Source organism: Varanus komodoensis, unplaced genomic scaffold (assembly GCF_004798865.1).
Source record: "Varanus komodoensis strain SLA01 unplaced genomic scaffold, ASM479886v1 scaffold75, whole genome shotgun sequence".
NCBI lineage: Eukaryota > Metazoa > Chordata > Lepidosauria > Squamata > Varanidae > Varanus > Varanus komodoensis.
Window position 1 is genome coordinate 124,061 of NW_025336416.1, and position 16,765 is coordinate 140,825.

General features: G+C 38.1%; 1 protein-coding gene across 13 annotated transcripts in view; it reads left to right on the top strand.

Annotated features, from left to right (window-relative positions):
• The window catches only part of PTK2 (protein tyrosine kinase 2), a 235,638-nt gene that overhangs the window by 91,199 nt on the left and 127,674 nt on the right, over window positions 1-16,765 (top strand). For 12 of the 13 annotated variants that reach the window (XM_044452826.1, XM_044452827.1, XM_044452828.1 and 9 more), the window contains one exon: window positions 16,413-16,639. In XM_044452826.1, coding sequence (XP_044308761.1) covers window positions 16,445-16,639 — 195 coding nt within the window. In that variant the 5' untranslated portion in view covers window positions 16,413-16,444. Of the gene's footprint in view, window positions 1-16,412; window positions 16,640-16,765 lie in introns of those variants that run through there. The other variant, XM_044452830.1, reaches the window with a different exon arrangement.

Here is a 16,765-nt window from a genome sequence, read left to right on the forward strand (position 1 = left end):
AAGCATGCAGGGAGTTCTTTTTGAAACTTTATTGCAACAAAGGGAGCCATTTTGGTTTCCTTCCCATCATCCAGCTCCACTCTGCACATGTTCACATCCCATTTTATGCCTTGCCCCCAGCCGCTTCTCCCTCCTCATTTCCCCTCATTGACTAGGGTACTGGGAGTTAACAATCTTTCTTCTTACCTACTCCACACTGCTCTAATACCGGCCTTTCTTTCCCACTTCAGCCCTCCCTGGTGAGCTACAATAGGCTCATTTTGTCCTGCCAAGCTTGTCAATTAACAATCAGGCAGTCATTGAGCTAGTATTCGGCCATTCTGCCTATGTGCCTGTTTTCTCTCACTCTGTGCTATCTGATCTTAGCCCCTACTCCTTTAGGCTAAGGAATTTTCTTTGTTACCTTTTTAATCTTCCTACTTTTTTGTTTCAAATCATCCTTTCACCCAATCACTATCTTAGAAACACAAAACATAGAAACAGCATGAGCCCAAAGGGGTCTCCCTGGCCATCTAGTCTGACCCCCAGCTCCAGTCGGCTCTGCTTATAACATGCCTGCCATGTGCTTGTCCAGCCTATCCTTGAACACCCTCACTGATGGGGCTTCAACCACTTCCCATGGAAGCCCATTCTATATCCTAGGGGTCCTAACTATCAGGAAGCACTTCCTGGCATCCAAATTGAACCTTGGTTCCCTAAGCTTTGCTCCATTGGAACACATCCTGCCATCCTCTGCAAGGGAGAACATGTTCTGGCTATGTAGGATGTAAACCTAAAGTAGATAATGTACATGGAGCTCAACAGAGCAAAACTGGGTATAGGCTAATTGGCTTTCAATTGCCTGGGGCCAATTGCTGAGCTGCTATTGAAAAGCAATGATAATGGTTTTACATGGCAAAAGAAGTTGAACTCTATTAGAAAAGATGAGAAGTTGTGAGTATATCATGAATGTTTCCTTGGATTGCTAAAATGCATTGGTTCACCAACAGTTTTCATTAACTTGGTTGATTTTTCTTGAACAATGTAAGGTGGAAGCACATGCTACTGTCTTCACTTTTTAACGAAGTTTCTAATAAAAATAACTACATAGTGCAATATTAAATCACATTATGAGTGCAATCCTATGCATGCTTAGGCAGAAAACAGCCCAAGCCTGACCCATTCAGCATGGCTGGTTGGAGGGATACTGAGAATTGTAGGTCTTTCTTTTCCATTTAAGCATATATAGAATTGTATCCTAAATAAGTTTGAATTTTCTCCCTCAATAATTAACTTGAAATCCTTTTGTATGGGGACCAAAATTAACCTGGGGTACCTTTTTAAAAGCTTTTTTTTAAACTGATAAAAGTAAAGATGCTAAATCAGTTCTCTATAGGGCATGGATGGGCAGCTTGTGGTGTCCAGGTGTTTTGTCCTGTGCCTCCTATCAGCTGTAACCAGCATATACAGGTTGTCTACCCCTGCTCTAGTGCATTGTACCTAGATAGCCACTGTGCTTGGTGATGGTTTTGCCATCTTCAGTTTCATGACTATTTCACTTTGTAGTTTGTCTGGCATCAAAGACCTTTTGCTGTGCATGTGAAATAATGCCCTTTGTCAGAGCACTAGTAGAGTCGATGGCAGGAAGTACGCCAGTTCAAGTCTGTTCTTACACGAATACCAGCTTTACAAGTAATGCTAACTTTATATTTATGAGCAATGCGTTGGTGTATGCTGTCTGACTGCAGAAACGGCTCAACAAATAAAAAACCTTCCATTTGTTGTTTGTTTAACATGACTGTTGCTTATCTTTCCCCCAGTGGGAGTCTAAGATACTTATCATCTTTAATAAATTTAGAGGTATGTGTATGTTGTAATGCTTCTATAGGAAATAGTTTCAAGTGCAATCTTAGGCAACTTTAGATAGCTAAAAGGCTTGGGGCATGCTGGGAGTTACAGGTCTTTTTTGTCTAAACTTGCATTGGATTAGTCACCTTTTATTTGTAGGATGTACTGGAGAACAGTCACTTGAACAAACAAGGCAGAAATCTTTGTACACACACTTAAATATAAACAGTTTGCCAACAATCCCAGCTAAAGAAGTATGTTAATCAAAGCTTTGCTGTACTAAGGTACTAAAGTTTTCTGTGATCCCTGTGGTATATTCTCTGCTCATTCTGTCTTGAACAATTTACAGTGACCCAATTAAAAGCATTCAGATTCTTCTGGGAAAAGCAAATAAAATACACTTGTACATTTTCCCAGTAATAGGAAAATATTTTTGAAGTAGTATTTTTGGGGCTGTGATGGAAGCTGTTACCTTGCTATCTCTGGCAAGGGCAGGCAGCCTACTATGTTCCAATAAAGGTTGCTGTAAAAACATGTCTTTTATGTCTGGGCACCTGGATCTTTTATGGCCCACATCCCCCCCACCCCCCGCACAAAGACCATCCTAGGATTATGTATAGCACAAAGCTTCCACCTCATCCTCTGATAACACAAGTTCTGGCAGGTACCATTTAATGTAAGATAGTATTAATTGGTTTGTTTGTGTGTTGAATGCATGCTGCAATTTCTTCTGCTCTCCCTAAGGTGGTTAAAAGTTGGGAAATGTTACAATGCCCCTCTCAGGAGTAGAACCCATAACAGATCTTGAATGGTAGCTCGAGCTTGAAGGAATTATAACCAGATCAGACAATATCATCTTGTACTAATGGAAGGGAATGGATGAGCTGTTACCTCCTGGATGTCTATCAGGATTTTTGGCCATGCTTTTTCACTGGTATGAGAAATGATGAAACCAGTACTTACTCTGCCCACTCAGCTTCGTCTTGCTTGCCACTTAGCCTTTGCTGAGCATGAATGGATTCACTATGGAAGGGCAGTGATAGTCACTTGATTCTTTAGTGGCAGTGGCTGTCTTGCATAACTGTCAGCCTTGGTGTGGCAGTGCAGAAGTATATAGTGTATGGGAAAGGGGAGCCCCAGATGGCTGGAAAGCTGGAACTTTGAGTTGCAGTTAAAATAATTTAGCATGTATTTAGGAAAAGGTGAAAGTAGGAGCATTCATGTTCCTTTACAAACCTATATAGATAGATCTGAGTAAGATAAATTACATATTCAGATTTTCTCAGGTGGGGGCTTAAAAGTGAGGATAGAACTCTGAGGGTAAATCTAGTACAGAGCAAATTGGTTTATGAATGCTCATACCTTTGTCCTGTGTCGTTCAAGCAGTTCCTAACCATAAACTGAGATTGTATCTGTAAAATAATGCATAATGTAAGGTTAACTTAAGGTTACAGCTGATACTGGGTTGCATAGAAGTCATGGTGCAAATAAGCCTGATACTTCAAGTGTTGTTTAAATTTAGTGTTGGGAGCCATCAGATGTGCTACTTTCTAGTCATTGCAACTATGGAAATGTCTATAAAGTAAAGAGACTTTAATAAGAGTAAGGAAAAAAGGAGGATATTCTGTTTATCCAATTGGACCTGGTTTGCCCAGAAAAACAACAAATGGGGTGCTGCAGTCGTGAGTGAATAGGCTGCTTCCCGTCCACTCACTGCTTTTGCTTTGCATCTGGTTTAGCAGGTAACCAGTTACTGCAGGGGTGTCCAACCTTTTGGCTCCTCTGGGCTGCATTGGAAGAAGAAAAATGGTCTTGGGCCACGTGCTAAATACACATGCGCTAACCAAGGCCAACAAGCCAAAAAAGTTTGTGAAGAATTTTTGTGATACCTGCCACCACCGTGCGTACAAATAGCAAGAGCAAATGTGCATTTATTTTACGGGACGTTGCGGCACAATGTTGCCGTCACAGAAGTTTATGCTCAAGAACTGTGCGGTCGAGTCACCCAAAAATCACAAAAAGATCTCAGAGTTTGAAGTTTATGATTTTACATTGGGCCACATCTGTAGCTCTTCTGGGCCACATGTGGCCCATGGGTTGGACACCCCTGAATTACTGCTACATTGTTTGCTGTGACATCCAAAATGGGCACTCTGTGTTGTTTCTCCCTCAATAACCTGGAATGTTGGGTTTGGATTTCATGGTGAACCTATGTTGTTCTTATGTAGATGTTCTTATCTGCTTTATAGATGGCAGTTTGGGGAAATCAAGTTGCAAATTTATTTATTTATTTTAGTTATTATTAAAACATTTTTATGTCACCCCATTTGCCAAAATGTGAGATACTTGGTTGAGTTTGTATAAAACTCAAATTCTGTTGTTTATGATTAAACTGTTTATATAACACCATTGATTCAATTTGCATTTCAAGTCAGTATACAACAAAATGGATATGTCAAGTTAGATTTTTTTAACAAATTGTTTACTTTGGCTTAAAAGCATGAAGACTTGCCATGGACATGCAGTGAAAATGTGTAACAGTTTCCTGATGAAGATTCTTCCTCATATTTATCCATGTTTTGATTAAACATTAGGATTTTTTTCTTATAGACAATTTTCCTACTGCTGCTTGAGATTCATAAAAATTAGATGATTAACTACCTAATAACTCCCAAGCAGTCTTCATATTCAGAATATGCTGCTATAGTATCCTTTAAATATGTAGGTGACTCACTAGAAATGTTTGCTAAAAAGGGAGGTATTGTCTCTAAAAAATCCATTCATTTATCTATCATTCATGTAGTTAACACCAAATATTTATATAAAATACATTACAAATGGCAGACTTCTGCAAACTGATAATTGTTACATAGTTTTGATTCATGGTGTAAGTTAAATCACAACTAATAATGTCACTACAAATATTTACTGTAAATTATTCCTGAAAATATTTTTCCTTCCTGGTGACTAATAGCAGTACAATTAAAGGTGGTACTATAGCATTTTGTGTAGGTCTCTGAGTTCCTTCTTACAGTGTAATCAGCTTTTAAACATTTCCTGGGTTTAGTTAAGCCATATCTACTTGTCAGGGGACCTCTGTACCCTGCCCATGGGATGCATCCCTACTCTGCTTCCCAAGCTGCTGAATCTTCTGCTGAAATGAAGTCCTTTGGTGGCAGAGGAAAAGACTGTTGCCTTTATTACTTATGGTTTAAACAAAACTTAAAGATATTTGTTATTTATGAACTAGAAAGACTTTTATCTAAACCCTTCTTTATACCATCCTTTCACTGAAGAGAAAGCAAGCCTATGAGAACACTGAGCATTTTACACTCCTTGGAAAAAAGGTTGACAGTACTAGCACAACAACTCTAGAAATATATCTAGATTATTCTTACTACTTTGACGACAACGACAACGACTACTACATTTATATGCTGCCCCATTGCCCAGAGGATTCTCTGGGTGGTTTATACCAGAACAAAAAATACATATTCCATACAAATACAATAATACATTTGAGCAATACTTTTGTTGTTGTTGTTGCTGTTAGTCGCAAAGTCATGCTGACCCATCACGAACCCTTGGACAACATTCCTTCAGGCTCTCCTGTCCTCCACCATCCCTTGGAGTCCATTTCCTTAGACCAAATGTTTTCACCTTTACTGAGCTCTTCAACACCTCAGACAACACATTTGCCCCCTCTTCTGCATACACTTTGTGCTCCATCAGGAACTGGAAACTCAACAAATGCTCAACCAGCACTGCCTCTGTACAAGGACCCATTAAATCTAATTTGCCATGGATTAAGGTGTTTGAATGTAATATGAAGGTACTGGGCTATATTGCTCTAGCAGCTCATTTGGAAGGTAATGAGGGACTGGTAAGTCACTTTTGAAGATCCAAATTATTTTCTATTGGGCTTGTATTAAAATTAAAGATGGACAGACAATGATGCTTAAACATACATCAATGTAGGCAGAAGAGGCAAGTTGTGACAATTTTTTTTAATACTTTATACCACAAACATGCACACATACATACAAATTCTTTCTCTGCAGTATAGTACTTGTAGTTACAATATTATTGCCATATTATTATCATTGTACAATGCTGTATTGTGTTTAAGATGCTTTAGCAAGTATGGAAATATTTCTGAAGTGGTTTATATACATAGAAAGGTAATATATATACATATACTAAGACAAGTGTTTGGCATACTCATGTGATTCGACTTACATGCAAATTCAACTTGAGTTGTATTCCTGAGAACATCCTTGACTGTAACCCGGGGACTACCTGTATGGCAAGAGTCAGAGTGCCTGGTTATGTCCTAAGAGAGGTACTGTGGTACAGTTGGGTGGCATACAAATGTTATTTAAACAAACAAACAAACAAATAAATGCAGGCTCAAGGCATGATAGAACATACTGAAGAAGGGAAGGGAATTAATTGTGCTATTTCAATATGTTCTGTTATGTTTTACTTTTTACATTGGTAGCTTAAGTCATATGTTCTATGACTGCCATGAGGACCCAGCTTTCCACCAGAGAGCGTATAAATACTTGAAAGTAATGAAGGAGAAATACAGTCACATTAAAATGTAAAAACACATTTGGTTTCGGTCACTTGGTGTAATGATAATTTAATGTGTTAATTGATAAAATATTAATGGAATATGACTTAAAGCCTGGTTTCAGGCAAGGCAAAAGTATAAATTGATGAAATGGTTTTTAAATCAGAATGCTCTTCCTTCTTCTTGATTAAAAAGGGATTTTTAATTGAGTTTTTGAACTAAGATTTTTTTTTTTTCACTCATTCACCTTTTCCACCTTCATTTATTTATCAGGTAGGAAGACTGAAATGTAGCCTTTCTGTCTTTTAAGTGTAAGGAGGCCCCAGCATACAGCTAGCAAGTGATTAGTGATATGAATTCTTAATAGAGTTTTGTGAGATGTTTATGGAATTAAAGTGTGTAATTGTGTTCCTTGGCCTTTGGAAGATACCTAATGGCAACTCATCCATAACAGAATGTGTATTCCCAATGCGTTTTCTCTTCCTAACCCTTCATGTTATGAACTGCCAAGGCTATTGCATGGTATAGAAATAAATAATACAACATGGTGCACAACATTCATTTAAAAATCAAAACACTCGCCCATTAAACACTTCTTTACATGTGTGGGTGGGCTTGTGTGCATCTCTCTCTCCTTGGCTAAACCAGCTCCTCCTCTGGTTTCTGTGTTCATTTCAACCATGTGTTGTGGTGATACCTAAATCATGTGATCAACAAGTTGCTGAAAGCCAAGAAATGAGGGGGATAACGGGTTGTGGTAGGAAGAGAGTACATGAAATTCATACGTAGTCCTAATGGCCAAATTATTAGCTTAACCATCTGAACCTGCCTGTAACATAACAAAACGACAGTCTTGCTTCATTATTTGAAGTAAGCAAGCTAGGCAACTATGTACTAATCTAGAACTTAGAGTCTGGATCATGGTAAGGTACAGTAGCTGTGCTTCTAACTCAGCACAATTCGTTCTGTGTTTTTTCCTGTTTCTTACTGACTAGGCTTGCATGCATACTTACTAGTGAAGGTCTAAGATTAGAAATAGGTTAAACTGAAATGCAAGCTTCTATTTAAAGTGCATGGTTTGTGTTTTGTTTTAAAGCAGCATAATTGCTATGCTACATCAATTGCTATGCTATTTGGTCTTTGCTCTTCTTCAGAGAATGCCTTCAAAATCCAAAGTATTTTTTTTAAAATGGATAGTGCTGCTCTTGTCTCCCGCTTTTGTTTTTTCCTCCTTTCTATTAGCAAAAGTTCAGGTGAGAGGAAAACTTTGTAATGCTGATAAGGAAACACAATTTCCAGAGTTAAAAAAAGACTGTTTTGGTACCTCACGTTGCGTGTTTATGTACCTGGATAACTCTGGATGACATTCCTCTCATTTCTAGCTAGCCAAAGTATTGTATGATGTCTCAACTACATGGATGAGCCTGTGTAGCTGCAGCTTGCATCATCCAGTCCCCACCAGTTTAAATACCCAGGTATCTGTAATCTTTTTGTTATTTTAATAAATGTTTATTTCATTGGGTTGGATCCTTATTTAATGCTAATTTCATTTTTAAGGGTCAGAACAACTCTTAGAACAGCCCATAGACTGTCAAGGTAGCTTGCTGACCAAAACAAATCATCCTGTGGAAAATGGTCTGGATTAGAACTGCAAAGCAACCCACCTCAGCCATGATGGCGTGGTGTGTAATATGAACCCAGTATCTTACGACTTTGTTCTGATAGCCAAGGCAAGGAACATGGCTGTATTTTCAGTGATTATGATAGTAGTTAATCTGCCAAAAGGATATATAACTCATCAGAAACTCCTCGATATAGAGAAAGCACGAGCAAAATAAAACAAGCTCTCCTATTCCTATAGAAATTGCATTATAAAAGGACATGAATTAGTTCTTCTGTTGCATTGTTACTACATGAGCAGACGCTCAAGGATAAATCTTTTCTTTAAGTTAGCCTTCCATGACAGACAGATGATAGCAAAGAATTCACCCTAGTTGCAGAAAAATCTCTTATGTATTTGAGAATATTTACTGTTGCCAAGTATCTTTCAGGTAGCAAATCACCCTTAGGTTGAAAACTAGGATACCATGGTTAATAAATTCCTTTTGACAAAACAAAGAATTTTGAAAGTTTTAAGTTCTTCACTTGCTTTCCCCAATCCAATTGGAAGTAACCGATGTAAGGAGTATCTACTTGAGTTGACCTTGTTAATGATAGCTTTCAAGAATAAAGAGTATAATAATCAAGATCAATTGTGGACAGTCAAGATCAGTAGAAGATATACAACGACACAGCCAGTATCTAATTGCAAGGGACCATGCAACATTTTTCCAAAAAGCAACTCTGTCTTCAATACATACATGCTGAGACACCAGTAATCTTTCTCAGAAAAGAAGATTGTGCTTTTTCTATAGTTTGATTCCCAATATTCAAAGTAGGTCTCAGTATATCAAAATGAATAATTTATTCATTTTTGTTCTAATGTTTTCATACTGTTAACTATTAAAAATTGTGAAGCAATTTACATATAAATATTAAGATAGTATTTCAAATATTAATATTAAAACCACATTTCAAATACAATTACAGTAATAATAGTAAATGGCAGTACAGGAGCAATAAAATGGAGCGGTGTGATTAATTTAATTGTGAAACAGGGAAAACATAGAGGAACAGGTATAGGAAGCATTTTGAAAGAGGCCACAGTCTTCCTCTTGAATTGCACAATGGTACCTTACATCCCATTGAATTCAAAGTATTAATGGGTCTTTATGTTTACATTTATTGTAAAAATAAAACCGACTGAAAGACTCCAGTGCACTACATTAGGGCACACACGTTGACTTCGCTTGTTTGTGATTTTTCAGGAGTGCTCCTTAATGTCAGTATTCCTGTGGTGGTTTCTGCCAGGCTTCTTGCCCTTCTTGACTTTTTTTTTATGGAAAATACTCTGTATAATTATTTCCTGAATTGTGGGGAGTTGACTTGCTGCACAACCACACACCAGCCTCCAGCCTCCAGCACCACCTTTATTTCCAAGAATGCCTCTGGGGCCTGTGTGGCATTGTTAAGAAATGAAGATGCTGCTGGATGCTGCAGACTGATACTTCATTGTGAAGCACCTCTAGAAGCCCAGAAAAAATAGATACCGTCTCAACCAAAAATGCAGGGAGGGCTTCAGGAAGTTATGCACTAGAATGCAATCTGAGTTAAAGCTTGAAGGAAGTATTTAAAGAGATGGCATAGAAACATTAGAAATGGTTAATTCTTTATCACAGGAGGAGCAATAGAATTTTAAAAGGCAGGGAGTTATAGTCAGGCAAACACACCCTGAGAATATAAATTTGTGACAGCTCTTCAGGGAAACCCCTTCAATTTGCTCTGAAGAAAAAAATGAGGTGATAGAAAAAGTAGGTTATTCTAAACATATAGGAATTGTTGGTGCATAGTCTGTGCACCTGGTTTTAGGTCAGTATGTGAGTGGAATGTTAACTATTTTCTAAGTTGCTGAGAGCCAGTGTCATGTAATGCTTAGAGTGTTGGATTGGGACTCAAGAGATCTTGGTTCTACTCTGCAGTCACCACTGAAACCCGTGTTGGGTGACTTTGGACAAGTCACTGACTGTGTTTAACCAATGTTTCAGGGTAGATAAGAGGGAAAAATGGAGAGGAGCATTACTCCCTCCCAATTCCTGATCATTTATGAATAAGTTGAAATATAGATCCCTGTTTTTATATCCCTCCATTGGGGGGAAATTATTTATTTCTACTCTCAGCTTTCTGTTTTTTCACCAATAACCTCCCTCTTTATTCCATAACTGAAAAATTTGTTCAGCAGTCTTTGGTTAAGGACTTTGTCGAAACACTTTTGGAAATTCAAGTAAACCATGCCTATCAGATTGAACCTGTTCACAGGTTTATTGACACTATCAAAGAAGGAATCACCCTTGCAGAAGCCATGTTGGTTCTTTTTCAGTAGGGCTTATCCTTCTGTGTGCTTACTACTTTTTTTTCAGTAGTAACCAATTTATCCAGAACAGATGTGCTTTCCTGGACCCTCTCAGATCCCATTTCAAAACTCATTGTTAAATGGCCATTCTCCAGTCCTCTGGCACAGAGGGTGATCTTACAGATATGTTATATATGTTTGGAGGAAGGTTGGCAATTTCACATTTGGATTAGTTAAGCACTCTAGAATAGATGCTACATAGGCCTGGTAATTTATTAACTTTCAGTTTGTCAGCAAGATCAAGAATTTAATCTTTTGTTATTCCTATCTGCCTTAGTCTCTCTGTCTCCCTCCCTTGAATATATCAGTTCAAGAACCGGACTCTGTCCTGTATTCTCTGCTGAAAAGACAGATGAAAATAATTTATTCAGCTTTTCTGCATTCTCTTTATTCTTCCTTAGTATTCTTTTAAGTCAGTTATCATTCAATGGCAAACTTGCCTTTCCAGCTTATTTCTCGTTTCTTGTTACTGATTTATTTAAATAATTCTGTATTGTTGGCCTTGATGTTCTTAGCAATATGCTCCTCAGAAGGCTTTTTCTTTGCCTCTTTTCTCTGCTTGCAGTTCTCTTGTGTACATTTGTGTTCCCCTTTTCTTTTTCTCATTTGGAAAAATTTCATTTTCTGAAGGAACCCTTCTTTCCCCAATAGCTTTCTTGACACTAGTTGTTCACCACACTGTTGACTTCTTGGATTTTGTTGTACCTTTCTTAACATACATGCTGTCTGAGCTTCTATTATGTTTTGAGTTATTTCCACATATTTTGAAAGAATATCACCTTCTTGTCATCTCATTTCTACTTCCTTTTCACCAGTTCCCTATGATAGAGAAGTCTCTCCCCCATCCCCCTTATTTTGAAGTCACATGTAACTTTATTCAACTACTTTTGCAATCTATGTTTAAGTAAGTGCCTTGTGTTTACAGAATATTAGGACTAAAGGGGGACTTGCATTGTTATGCCAGAACAATAACAACAGCAGAAATTATATAATACCTCCAATTGTAGTAACTAATCTTTAAAATGATTTAGCAGTACGTGCATTTGAACACTACCTGCATATATCAGACTAATTCCCAAAGGATTTGGTGAACTAAAAAAAATGTGCCTCACATTTATAAATGACTATTTAGTCTTCGATCTATTCTGAAGTCTTGTTTTACATGCAACGCTAAAATTAAAGTTGAGCAGAGGGGCAAGGGACAATGTAGATGTAGAAAGGTTCTTAACCTTCACCCATTTGCCACAGCTTCCGTTCACAATTATTTTACTTTGCATATGAGACTGCAAAGGGAGGGTTGGGAATCTCTTTGTTGATCAGGCCTTCAACTTGCTTTGCACGATTGCAGTACGGTTAATACACTGCCTGAGAGTTGTTAACTCTGCTGTGTGTGCTGATTGTGTGCTGACTGGATTTCCCTAGTTATTCTTGCTGGTGTGGCTTGCTATGCCAATCCGTACCTGGTGGCCTTGATTATTTGAAGGGGCAGCAACCCGCAATAATCCCTTCGCCCAACAAGTATACCACAGTAAGTCACAGCAGTGAAGGTGATTATGGAAGTCTGGCCAGCCATGTAGCAGAGAGAATTAGCTGGCATGAGTTATATCCTTGCTGGTGTTGTGCATACTGGCCCCATATGTTGTATTTTGCTTGACTTCTCATTTAGTATGAACAAATTGCTGTTGCAATATAACTTAGGTCCATTAAGATGGTTTAAAGGATTCTTCCCTGTACTCAGACCACTGAATGTTAGTATGCTGTGGTAGTTTTCAGCACTGCGCTGTTACCTTGGCTAGTAATAGCAGCATATGAATGTGGAACTGTCTCTTACAGCATCAAAGGGTGCAGAACAGACACATGAAATGGTTCTTTGAGTATAACAGTGAGCACGTGGTTGGAGTGATAAAAGGCAGCTTTGTGTAAGTAGGTAAATGGCAAATATTATTCCTGATGTAATGTTTTGCCATGCTCAAAAGTATGATTTCTATTGCTAACTAATTTATGAAACAGATGCATGTGCTCCAGAACACTTGATTGGAATACAATGTACAAATATACAATACAATATTTCCACTCCCAGTTTCCCCCATTTGGGTTAGCATGGAAACCCAAATGATAAACAGTGTTGCTGTCAGCAGTGTTTGATTTTATATGCATGTTTATGGTTGGGGTAAGTAGTTGTATTCTCACATACACCTTATTTATTACAGACACATCAATGGACAATTCATTACACATTAAAAGGGTACAGGGAGACTAAGCTATGGACTGTTGAGATCAAGGTGGATAAATATCAATTATTTTTTAAATCAAAAACCAGATTTTAAAAATTTAAATCAGTTTTTTGATTGGAATTGGATTTTTCAAAATGAAATGCTTTTTGGGGAAAGATATTTAAAGATATTTTCCTATTTAAGATAGATTATAGTCCAAAGGTTATTTGTAATGAAAAAAGGATTAGTTTTTAATTATGTAGCATGAGGCTATATATTCATGCAATGTATAAATGTTTTGGGAAATGAATTATATTAATCCATTCACAATGACATGCAATTCCAGAGGTTTCTGTAATATTATTGGGCATTTTTTCTATCCAGAAAATGGTATCACAGATACTTGGTTTTACAGTTCTTTTGGACTCTGTGCCCTTCTTGGCCCCTGCTATTCTGTGATTCTCAAAACAGTGAATTTGTGTCTGCAGAGATCACATGCCTCTTCTTCACAGCAAAAATGTTATAACATAACCAAACAGAGTTGAGAAAAAGACCTTAATCCCATTGATCCTTTGCAAGTCTATGTGCATAGAATCAACCCCTTGCCTCATAAGGGCTAAGTTTCAACAAAGTCATTGGAAAGAAGAAGATTGTTGGGAGTGGAGTAGATCTGCACAAGAGAAGCTAAATGTGAGGAGGGAGGGACAAGCAGTAAAAATGAAACTTTTTGTGTAGAATACTCCCCAAGTCTTTGGATCTTTCTGTGTATAGCCTGAGGGTTAGGATTAAGGTGAAGTACTTATTCTACTTGCCCTGGAAAAGAAAACCTATAATGGCAGCAGCCTGTAAGAAACCCTATTTGGGAATATTTTAATGAAGTTTCTCTACCTATGGGTAAGGCAGGCAGGCAGGCAGGCATGCAAATTATGTAGAAAATATGATTTAAATCTGGTCTCACTGACTAGTGATTTAAATAAAATCCACCCTGGTTGAGATCAGCATATCTTGGCTTAATTATGGGTGAATTGGCACCTCTGAGAACAGTTAGATTTGGTCTGAATTAAGACTTGATAATGATCCTTGCCTTCCATTTCTCAAGTCACTTTAATCTATATAATTGCTGTTCTATATTTCCTGGAAGGCTGTAAAATGTGGTACTAGTGCAGTATAGATCTGGACACATTATCAATCTCCTGTATTACATTGGATGTGCCATTCAGGCAGCACTTCTAACCCTTCACTGCAGTAAAGATGACCAGGAGTCTCTGCTTTAGTAGGATCCCTTGTTCCGTCCCAGCTCCTGCCAACCTTGCAGTTCGAAAGCATGCAAATGCAAGTAGATAAAAAGGCACCACTTCGGTGGGAAGATAACAGCGTTCCTGTACCTCGGTGTCTAGTCATGCCGGCCACATGACCATGGGGACTGTCTGTGGACAAATGCTGGCTCCCTTGGCTTGGAAACAGAGATGAGCACCACCCCCTAGAGTCAGACATGACTGGACTTAATGTCAAGGGGAAACCTTTACCTTTAATTTTAAGGTCAGAACTATGTTTATGATAGGGTTTTTTGTTCGAAGAAAGCAAGAAAGAATGCAAATATAGTATAATAGTTCACCTTATAAAATGTAGTCTTGGAATAGCAGTGTCGGAAGGGCCTTGATTCTTTAAATTCCCCCAAACTAGTGTTGGGTCAGTCTTAGTTTTCCCAGTAATGACTTTACTGCCTGCAGTTACAATGAAGGAGAGAAAAAAGACTAAGGGCACAATCCCATGCACATTTAGACAGAAAAAGTCCTACAGATAGCAGCAATCCCCAGCCAGAGGATTGTACCCTGAATGTGTCGTCATAAGGCATGAGAAAAAAGAACAGATGCCCTCATGTTTGTGTTACACATTTTTCTGCATCTTCTTTTCTTGAAGTATATACAGTTCAAGACAGACTTTCCAGGGCTAGTTTCATGCTGGATGAGAGTGGAGGATAGTTTCTCAGTAATAATTTGATCGCCAGTGTACAAATTGAGCATGTATTACCTAAGTGCAGCAGCTGGCTTGTAGCAGGTTGAGCTACCACTGAAGAATCATTAGCATCCTGAAAACTCCAAACTGCTTTTGCTTCTCTAGAGGTGCCACCATTATCAGTGAAGAACTTTGTGTTCATCCAACCATTTTAATGAATGTTTGGAGTTTTTTAATATTTTAAAAGCAGAGCTGCTAAGAGTTCTTATTTTTCTACTGTGCAAAAAATCCAAGCTAAACTAAACCAAAAAAACCGACACACAAAAATATGTGTTAGGTTGAATTTTTCTGTTTGTGTTTTATATCTTGATGTTGACTTGTATTTGGTATTACCCTATTTAGAATAAACCCATTGAAATGAATAAGACTTTAAAAAAAATTAATTTTTCAATTTATATCCTGCCTTTTTCCTACAAAGGGCTCAAGGCAGCTTACATCATTCTCCTCCTCCATCTTATCCCCACAACAACAACCCTGTGAGGTAGGTTGGGCTGAGAGTCTGTGGCTTGCCCGAAGTCACCCAGTTGGCTCCATGGCTGAGCGGGGACTAGAACCCAGATCCTCTGAGTCCCAGTCCCATGCTCTTAACTACTACACCACTGAAATTAGTTCAGTTCATTTCAGTGGGTCTGTTTCAAGTATAACTAACAATATTCATTGTATTTTATTTTCATTTCCTTAAGTGGCCATACAAAATAGTCGATAATTTATATGATGTTATTTATGTTTGTGAGCCGCCCTAAGGCTTCAGCGAATGGGGCGGCATAGAAGTTCCCTAATTAATTAATTAATTTTAAAGTCGTGGCTATTTCTTTCAGTTTCTCTTGTGCATGCATCCTCACACTTAGACTGGGAAAGAGTTTCCAGTTTCCTTTTACCTTTCAGGTGGTTGGCACTGTTCCTTTTGTACCAAGAACTATGCAATGGCATCATTTGACATCAAGGACCAAACTTAAGGTTAAAGCCAGTTTGCATAACAGAAGAGCAAGATTATTTTGATATACTTAAAATAAAGCCAGCATTAATTAGGGTTTGATGACCTTGGAATTATCCCCTCTCCCCTCATACTACCAGATCCTTCTCCAAGGTTTTCTCTGACTTTCTTCACTGCTATATTTGGAAACTTCTTGGAAAAGTGTCATTTATTAGGCGGTCTTAGTTGTTTTGTGGTGGCATTGTTACTAGGTGAAATCAGAAATGATATCTTGTGAGTTTCTCAGTTTGGAATGTCTCTTAACCTGAGAGAAGGTGCGCCTGAAATAAGTCCACTGTACTGAGTGGGGCTTTTGTTCAAGTAAAACTACATAACATTGTAACTTATTATTTTGCATGGATCCTAGACTCGTTATTTATAAAGGAAACTGGCGGTGGCAAGATGCATTATTGCAGTAATGTGAAAAATTAACTGTTCCCTGTCACCCTTTCTTATTAGGCCCAGATTTCCTGACCTTTAGGATGTTGTGCTCATTAGAATCCAAGCACTTTTGGCTTGGCAATATTTCATTTTGGACATGGCATTTTCCTTAACTGGAAAAGTAATCCTAGTGTACTGGACAAATGATCTATAAATTTCAGTGTGAAGCATGATGAGTCTTATGAATTAGTTGAGATATATTTTATGAATGAGTCATTTGAAGGTGTTTTGCTTTAGGGAAAGGAACTCCTCATTATTTCAAGGTACTGATTCATTGCAGAATTTCTCTGTGTATCTTGCAAATAGATGCAACTGTTTGAGAGACTGAAATGTTTGTTTTCTTTTCTCCCATTTCAGAATATGACAGATACCTAGCATCTAGCAAAAGCATGGCAGCAGCTTATCTAGACCCAAATTTGAATCATACGCCAAGTTCAAGCACAAAGACACATCTCAGCTCTGGGATGGAACGTTCACCAGGGGCAATGGAACGAGTCCTTAAGGTGTTTCATTATTTTGAAAATAGTAGTGAGCCAACAACATGGGCCAGTATTATACGTCATGGGGATGCTACAGATGTTTGGGTGAGTTGATTTAACCTTTCAAAATATTGCAAAGATAGCTATGTGAAGGTCATTTTCAGAGAGACAGATAACTTGAGGCTTAGACACACAGATGTTGAGTGTTTACTTGAAGGTCTTCCTTCAGCG